Source organism: Ziziphus jujuba, chromosome 6 (assembly GCF_031755915.1).
Source record: "Ziziphus jujuba cultivar Dongzao chromosome 6, ASM3175591v1".
NCBI classification, from domain to species: domain Eukaryota; kingdom Viridiplantae; phylum Streptophyta; class Magnoliopsida; order Rosales; family Rhamnaceae; genus Ziziphus; species Ziziphus jujuba.
The window spans coordinates 1,062,501-1,072,309 of NC_083384.1; the positions used below are offsets into that span (position 1 = coordinate 1,062,501).

The 9,809-nt window shown below is 31.0% G+C and overlaps 1 protein-coding gene across 1 annotated transcript; it reads right to left on the reverse strand.

Annotated features, from left to right (window-relative positions):
* Positions 1 to 1,300: 1,300 nt before the first annotated feature.
* On the reverse strand, positions 1,301 to 1,732 carry LOC107431568 (small ribosomal subunit protein uS12c-like). The gene has a single exon (XM_016042526.3). The coding sequence runs from the start codon at positions 1,730 to 1,732 to the stop codon at positions 1,301 to 1,303; it is 432 nt and encodes a 143-aa protein (XP_015898012.3).
* Positions 1,733 to 9,809: the final 8,077 nt, after the last annotated feature.

Sequence of the window (9,809 nt, forward strand, 5' to 3'; positions counted from 1 at the left end):
CAATCAAAAAGGGCTTGTACAGACAGCATCAACAATTTGGCCGAATTTGCTATATTGCTTGCTGGCTTTATGGTATTTTACTGTATTAGCCTTTTCTTATTTTTCCAAGCATGGGCAACGTGTGGGACTTCATATTCAGCTTATTTGGCATCCTCCAAAGCATCTAGAAGCTGATTTGAAGCTCAAAGAGGTCAAAGATTGATCAAAGTCAACTTGATCAAAAAGGCTAGCATTTTTTGTTTCCTAATTTGTTTTTACTTTTTGTTTTAGGAAACTACCATTACTTTTTGGCTTTTATTTATTTATTTTCTGGAAAAATAACCTTAGGAAGGTTTTTATTTTATTCTTTCCATTGTAAATTAATTAATTCCTAATTTAATATAAAGGAATTAATTAATCAAACTTAGATTAGGAAAGGAAGTATAGTTTCAGCCAACTAGGTTTCTTTATGTGTGGTGGCCGGTTTTCTTTATGTTCTAGGGTTTTATTTTGTGGCTTTGTAGCCTATTTAAATGTCTGGTTATCAATAAGAAAACAACTTTGATTTGATTAAGAAAATACTTGTGAGATTAATTATCTCTTTGTTCTTTGAGAACACCTAAAACACCATTAGAGAATTGGTTGTTTTAGCTTGACTTATCAATAGGTTTTCCATCTCCTATTGTGGCGTCTACATTATACCAAGGTTTCTAACCACAGGTTGGTTAGGGGTTGAGGTCCATTCCATTAGAACTTGAACTTAATTAAGATCCGGGCTAGTATAATACGGGTTTAGGAGCAGGTCGTCCTAGGTTCGTATCAAAAGATCTTCCTCCAAGCTGTACATACGACTTTCATCGAATACGGCTTTCCATAGAATTCTACATGTATCTATGTGATCGAGTATGGAATTCTATTTACTCGCTTTAAATTGAGTATCCGTTCCCCTCCTTTTCCTACTAGGATTGGAAATCTTGTATTTTACATATCCATACGATTGAGTCCTTGGGTTTCCGAAATAGTGTAAAAAGAATTGCTTCGAATCATTGGTATTTGACTCAAACCTGTTCTAAAAAAGTCGAGGCATTTCAAATTTTGTTGACATGGACAAAGTCAAGGAAAACCTCTGAAATTATTTCAATATTAAACCTTGGACATATAATAGTTCCGAATCGAATCTCTTTAGAAAGAAAATCTTTTGTCTCATGGTAGCCTGCTTCAGTTCCCTTACAAAACTTTCGTTATTGGGTTAACCATACACTTCGCATGTTTCTAGCAATTCACATGGCTTCATCAAATGATACAAGTCTTGGATAAGAATCTACAATGCACTAGAACGTCCTTGTTGACGATCCTTTACTCTGACAGCATCTAGGGTTCCTCGAACAATGGGATATCTCACACCGGGTAAATCCTTAACCCTTCTCCCTCTTACTAAGACTACAGAATGTTTCTGTAAATTATGGCCAATACCAGGGATAAAAGTAGTCATTTCAAACCTAAAGGTTAAGCGTACTCTAGCAACTTTACTTAAGGCAGAGTTTGGTTTTTTGGGGATGATAATGGAAAAGTTGATAGATAAGTCACCCTTAATGCCATTCTGTAGAACCATACATGAGATTTTAATCTCATACGGCTCCTCGTTCAATTCTTTTGAAGTCATTCGATCATTTTCCTCATTCGAGAATCTCTTCCCTTCTTCCACTCCGTTCTGAAGAGTAACTAGGACCAATTTAGTCACATTTTCATTCATTTGGAATCTGGGCTCTTATACTTTACTTATTTTTTTATTATTTTTTGTTTATTTTCTTTTTTTTATTTTACTCCTTTCCATCGTTGCTTTAGTGCCATAGGTTTGATCCTGTAGGACCTAACTCATTTTCTCATCGAGCGAAAGGTACAAAATAAATTAGATTGATTTTTTGATCAAAAGTACTATGTTATATGAAATCTTTGGTTTTTTTATCTTTCTTTATCCCTATCCCATAGGTACAATGTTTGAATCAATAGAGAACCTTTTCTTCTATATCAATATATCTATGTAAATTGATATTATTACATTCCAATTCCTTCCCGATACCTCCCAAGGAAAATCTCAAATTGGATCCCAATTTGACGGGTTATGTGAGCTTATCCATGCAGTTATGCACTCTTCGAGTGGGAATCCATTTTCTAAAAGATCTTGGCTTTTCTGCTTTGGTGGGTCTCCGAGATCCTTTCAATGACCTATGTTATGTTGAAGCGATATGTATATGATCCGATCATTTGCGTAAAGCTTGCAATAGCAACGGAACTGGGGAAAGTATACAGAAAAGATAGTTATTTTCTATTATATTAGCATTTTCTATTATATTAGTATTAGATTAGTATTAGTTAGTAATCTCGGCTTAATGAGTCCTTTCTTCCATGATGAACTGTTGGCACTAGTCCTCCATTTTGTCTTTGTAGACTGACGAGAAAGGGGGTTCAGCGGGAAGAGGATTGTAACATGTAGAAATAGAAATAACTACATAAACGAGGGGGACTAAATAGGAACAAGAGAGATCCACCAAAGAAGATCCTTTTACTTATCTTTTTTCAGAAGAAAAGAAGGATCCAAACAAAATCGATGAAACGGGAGAGATACAAGTGAATGGAAAGGAAAAACAAAGGATGAATTCCACTTTAACGAGACACGCTATAAAAATAGACCTGTTTATGAAACTTATTATATGGATGTGGATGAAAATCAAGAAAATTCGAAGTTAGAAATATTTACAGAAAAAAAGATCTACTCTGGGTTGAAAAACCTCTTGTTAATTTTGAATCTATAAATTAAATAATTGATTGTGTTAACTTGAGTTAACTTAAGTTGAGTTAAGTTTTGCTTTTTATAAATTTGTTCTAAATTAAGAGAAAATAAAAAGTAAATTAATAAAAAGATTAATACATAAGATATATAGACTAAGAGATAGGAAGAAATTCGACCGTCCCCCATATATTTGATACCTTCTCCTACGAAAAAAACTCCCAATACCGACACCATTTGTAATTCTATCAATTATTCGTTTATCAAAAAAATGAGTTAGTTGAGCCAATCCTCTTATACCTTTAGTTAAGCATATTGCATAAAAAACATCTATGTAACCACGATTATATGACTAATCATATATCCCATTTAATAGTTTTTCCGCAAGAATTTTTCTTTTTTTAAGAATACTTTTAACAAATGAATTAAAGAAATTCAAATTTTGTAAAGAAGAATAAACCGGCTTATATAAAAAAGATGCTATAAGGATTCCAAAAAAATCTATATTGAATGAAAAGGTTGTGTTTGAAATAAATTCATGCAAATCCACAGAAGTATTTGGATTTGGATGTAAAAGGTTTATCGCTGGGTTTAACAATTTTGATAATATATCCAAATCACCAGCTTCTTGATTAAATTGATTGAAGAAATGAATTCCTATGAATCCAATGAATAATGTAAATAGTACTAATACAAGCATAGGAAATAGCATAGTAATAGTAATAAAAGGGTGCATCATGCTTCTTAGATTACTATCAGTTCAATATGCCTTTTAATAAAAAAAAGAAGCCCTTTCATTATTATTCATTGTTAATAAAGTTAATAAAGTAACATTTTTTTTAATAACTTTTTTCCCTTCTTTACCCCATAGAGATATTGAATAGAACGAGGTTTTTTTTTTTTCCCACTGTAAGTTTGAAACTGAAGGTTTAAATGTCCTTCAAAAGTAAGTAAATAGTTCTGAAACATATAAAATTTAGTTAAGCCAGCTATGGAACAAGCGATTATTGTAAAAATTGGTGAATATAACCAACTATCATCAAGAATTTCATCTTTGGACCAAAAACACGCAAGGGGTGGAATACCACACCGAGAAATTGTACCCAATAAAAATGCAATTTTTGTAATTGGTACATGTTTTCGTAAACCTCCCATAAGAACCATATTCTAGCTTTTATCTGGAGAATATCCAACAATTGTTTCCATGGAATGAATAATTGATTTGGATCCTAAAAACAACAATGCTTTCAAATAAGCATGAGTAATCAAATGAAATAAAGCCGCTCGATAAGACCCCATACCTAGAGCCAACATCATATGACCCAATTGAGACATTGTAGAATAAGCTAAAACCCTCTTAATATCGTTTTGAGCAAGAGCTAAAGTGGCTCCTAAAAGTAATGTTATTATCCCAGTAAAAGCTATTAGATTCATTATGAAAGGTATAACTATGAAAAGCGGAAGAAGCCGAGCTACAAGAAAAATTTCGATTGCTCCATAGTAATAGTGTGTATAAGAGCGGAAATAGGGGTAGGTCCTTCCATAGCCTTGGGTAACCATACATGAAGGGGGAATTGGGCAGATTTAGCAACTGAACCGGCAAATAATAGATAGGTACACAAAGTAACAACTGAAAAATCAACTACATTATTATCAACCACTTTATTGAATATTTAAAACAAATCCCTAAATTCTAAACTACCCGTTATCCAATAAAAACATAAAATTCCTAATAATAACACAAAATCCCCTACACGATTAGTTACAAATGCCTTTTGACAAGTAGTTGCCGCAATGGGTTGGGTGAACCAAAAACCTATTAATAGATAATAACACATTCCAACTAATTCCCAAAAAATTAAATTTGTATCAAATTTGACCTAGTAACTAATCCTGATATTGAAGTATTAGAAAAACTCATATAAGCAAAAAATCTCAAATATCCCTGATCATGAGACATATAATTATCACTATAAATAAGAACCATAATTCCAACAGTAGTGATTAATATTAACATAAGAGAAGTAAGTGGATCAATTAAATAGCCAAATTCTAAAGAAAAATCGTTATTGATGGTCCAAGACCATACAGATAGATAAATAGAACTGTTACTTATTTGGTGAATAAATATACGGGCAAAAAAAATCATAACTATACTTAACAGTAAAACACTAGGAAAAACCCACATACGGCGACAATTTTTTATTATCATTGGAAAAAGTAGGAGTCCTACTCCTATTAACATAGGAGTTGGAAGGGGAATGAAAGGTATGATCCATGAATATTGATATGTATATTCCATAAAAAATAATCTTTTTATCTTATTTAATTGTTTCTGATTCACCAGCTTTTATTTCTTTTGAAAATGGTCAGTTAATAAAAAAAGTTAAGATGTACAAAACTGAAATAGAATTTTCTAGCTTTAATTATTCTGAATCCTTCTCAACTACCTCAAATATTTCAAATCAAGAGGTTAGAGTTGGTCAAACGATATGACCAAGTTACTAGTGAAAAAGAAATACCTTTTTTAATTAAATTATTAAGACAAATTTTATGAAGATACAAAAAATGAAAATTTAAATTTTTATTACTATTATGTTTTACAATAATTTATTTATATATAGAGAGCAAGGATAAAAAATTTAACCAAAAACAATTTTTATTGTGATATGAAGCATAAATATATGAAACATAAATAATCCTAATTTAACTCATAAAATAAAAGTGATTTATTTTAGTTTTAGTTGGATTATTCAGAATCAGTAACGAATTTGAACCGATTGATTGTCTTCTATTCCAATAAAAGACATTTGTCAAAAAGTTTATGATAAAGAAACTATGACTCCAACACGTGACTTTATATAAAATTTAAAGAAGGAATTCCTAAAATAGCTTTTATAAAACCATCTATCCTGTATCTTTTCATAAATTAACTACTAGTCTCATTCTAGTTTTTAAAATTTAATTAGATTTACTCATTTATTGAGCTTGACCAATTAAATAAAGTGAATAATTAATAGAAAAAAATTACTAAAGTTTTTTTTTAACAAAGATAGGGGTTGGGTTATTAAACATTTTGATGTATTTTATTCCATGTATAAAATTTTGGATGACAAAAAAAAAAAAAACTAGACAGTATTAGAAAGGCACAGGTTTTTTCTTTGTATTTGTCTTTTTCTCATATCAACTCCAATCAATTATAGTTCTATTGAATAGTAGATTCTATATATATAGAAGATATCAATTTGAAGGAAGATATAAGAGTACCAATAAAATAAATACAAATTTTTCTTCCAGATGTTGTATCAAATTGTATGGAATAGAAAAAAAAAATTGTATTTAATTTTTAAAGACCACCATATTGTTTATGTTGCTAGTAATATTTTATGCTATTTTTCAAGATCCATTTTTTTATAAAGGAAGTACAATTTATAAAATAAATAGATCAATAATTATAATTAATAGTATAGAACAAATTGTTTTGAACAATAGATGCCTTTGACATCCAACCCTGGTAATGAATAACCTATTAGAATTTTTTTAGTGGCAGTTCCAAAAAAGTGCATTTCTATATCAAAAAAACGCATTCGGAAAAATATTGGGAAAAGGAAGGGATATTCGGCAGCATTGAAAGCTTTTTCATTAGCGAAATCTCTTTCTACGAGGAATTCAAAAAGTTTTCTTTAATCTTGACGATTGCATAAAAAATGTTATTATGATTTTGAGCAAGGCGCTATGCTGAAATCGATAGACATGCTGCTCTTGGGAAGCAGTGCTAGAGCATCTCGGTTCGAGTCCGAGTTGCGGCATGGCATCTTCTAAAAGAATAAGTCCTATAATGAAATCAATTCCCGATTTGAATTCCTATAATTGAGGTACCCCATTTTTAATTTCAAAAATTTATGATATTTTCAACTTTTGAGCATATATTAACTCATATATCATTTTCGATCATTTCAATTGTAATTACAATTCATTTGATAACCTTATTAGTCGATAAAATCGTAGGCCTATATGATTCATCGGCAAAGGGCATGATAGCCACTTTTTTCTATATAATAGGATTACTAGTTACCCGGTTGATTTATTTGGGACATTTACCACTAAATAATTTATATGAATCATTAATCTTTCTTTCGTGGAGTTTTTTTCATTATTCATCTAGTTTCCTATTTTAAAAAACAAAAAAACTGTTTTAATTTAAGCACAATAACCACCCCAAGTGCTATTTTTACCCAAGGTTTTGCTACTTCAGGTCTTTTAACTCAAATACATCAATCCGCAATGTTAGTCTCGCCTTTTCAATCCCATTGGTTAATGATGTACATTAGTATGATGGTATTAGGCTATGCAGCTCTTTTATGAGGATCATTATTATCATTAGCTCTTCTAGTCATTACTCAAAAATTAATAAGGATTTTTAGTAAAAGCAACAATTTCGTAAATGATCCACTTTCTTTTGGTGAGATTCAATACGTCAGCGAAAGAAGCAATGTTTTACAAGCCACTTCGTTTCTTTCTTCTAGGAATTATTACAGATCTCAATTGATTCAACAATTGGATCCTTGGAGCTATCGTATTATTGGCCTCCGGTTTATCTTTTCAACCATAGGTGTCCTTTTGGGAGCGGTGTAGGCTAATGAAGCATGGGGATCATATTGGAATTGGGATCCTAAAGAGACTTAGGCATTTATTACTTTGACCATATTTACAATTTATTTACACACTCAAATAAATTTTTAAAAGCATAACTTCCGCAATTATGGCATCGATGGGATTTCTTATAATTTGGATATACTATTTTGGAGTTAATATATTAGGAATAGGGTTACATAGTTATGGTTCATTTACATCAATATCGAATTGAATTGAAGAAAGAGCTTGACGAATACAAACCTAGACAATGTAAGCATATGTATAAGAAAACTTCGTGTAAGCCATTAAGAAACCTTTGAATCAAGTAACGTAAATGATTCAAAGGTTTCTCAATGGATTACATATCTGGTTAAAATAGAATTCCAATTCATTTTTTTATTTTACTTAGTTAAAGTTACGAGAAGGAAAAATATTTTTTTTTATTTTACAATGAATGGTTTTCACAATCATAGTATTTCTGTTTGATGTGAAATCCGGATAAATCCTAATAGCTATTACATGTAGTAGCATAGAGAGTGAAACAAATTGCTCTCGTGGCCCAAAATCAAAAAATAAGAGTTTGGAGCATTAAAAAGCTTGTATCCATAGAACATCTAACATAACATAGATAATGAGTAAATAGGAGTTAATATCATTCCAATTGCCATTACAAAAGTAATTACTATTTTTGTATTTAAAAGATATTTTTGTCCAGTAAGTATGCAACAAAACCATTCATGCCCGGTAATGCAAGAGAAGCCATCGATAAGATTTTGAAAGTCGTGAATATTTTTGAAATTGCGATAGCCATTCTGCTTATTTCCTTGACATAAACAAGACGTATTCTATCATAACTCGTTCTTGCCAAGAAAAAAAGCACAGCACCAATAAATCCATGAGAGAATATTTGTAAAATGGCTCCATTGAGTCTTTTATTGTTTATAGAACCAATTCTATAATTATGAAACCCATATGAGATACGGAATAAGCTATTCATTTTTTTTTTAAAATTACGTTGCCCTGGAGATATCGAAGCTGCATAGATTATTTGAATTGTGCCTACTATGATAAACAAAGCAGAAAAGATAGAATTAACATGAGGTAATAATTGCATATTTACCCGAACCACTCCATACGCTCCCATTTTTAATAATATTCCAACTAGAAGCATACAAGTGCTGTAATGTGCCTCTCCATGGGTGTTTGATAACCATGTATATAAGGGTATAATCGGCAATTTGACAGCAAAAGCAACAAGAAATCCAATATAAAAAATGATTTCCAATGCTACAAGATACAATTGATTAGCTGATGTTTCAAAATTTAATGTTGATTAATTAGAACCATATAAACCAATATCCAGAACTCCTATTAATAAAAAAACAGAAGCTCCTGCAATGTACAAAATAAATTTTGTAGCTGAATACAAACATTTCTTTCCGCCCCATATGGATAGAAGTAGATAAACTAGAATTGATTCTAACTCCCACATGATGAAAAAAAGTAAAAGATCTTAAGAAGAAAATGGTCCTATTTGGCCGCTATACATTGCTAACATCAGGAAATGGAATAATTGGGAATCTCGAGTAACCGGTCGGGCCGCTAAAGTAGCTAAAGTAGTGATAAATCCTGCTAGTAAAATAGGTCATATAGAAATTCAATCTACTCCCAATCTCTAGTAAAAAAAAAAAAAAATGGATCCATTTATAATTCTTTGTAAGTTGGATTAATGGATCATCCAATTGGAAATCATACCTAAATGCATAGGTTATTAGAATGAGTTCTATTATGCATATACAAATAGTATACCACCTAATTACTTTATTCCCTCTATGAGGGAGAAAGAAAATTAAAGAACCCCCAGATATTGGCAAAACTACAACTGTCATCAACCAAGGAAAATCATTCGTGGTAAAAGCAAGATACACTTGGACCAGAAAAAACCCGCGCTCAAAACCATAAAATAAAATATATTATTTTGAGAGTGGGTTTTTGTTGGTAAAAAAAAAAAACTAAATTAAATATTTTCAAGTAAGGTTTTCTAAAACGTATAAATAAGCTAGCCCCATCCTTTTGAGTTGTTTCATGCCATAAATAGACTTGAACACTCAAGAAATCCGTTGGATAGGCGGATTCACATCTTTTACGACCGACACAGTCCTCTATTCTTGGAGCATAAGCGATTTGCTTAGCTTTACACCCATCCCAAGGTTTCATTTCTAATACATCCGTGGGGCAGGTTCAGACACATTGAGCACATCCTATACATGTATCATAAATCTTTATTGAATGTGCCATTGGATCTATAAATTTTTTGGACATTCTAAATTTTTGATCTAGTAAATTTATAAATAAATCATATATTTTAGACACAGATGAATCAATGATTTACCATAATTTTTTTTAA

What these genes read in the sequence shown, in the direction of transcription:
- LOC107431568 (XM_016042526.3), bottom strand. Translation starts at nt 1,732, where the DNA reads ATGAATGAAAATGTGACTAAATTGGTCCTAGTTACTCTTCAGAACGGA.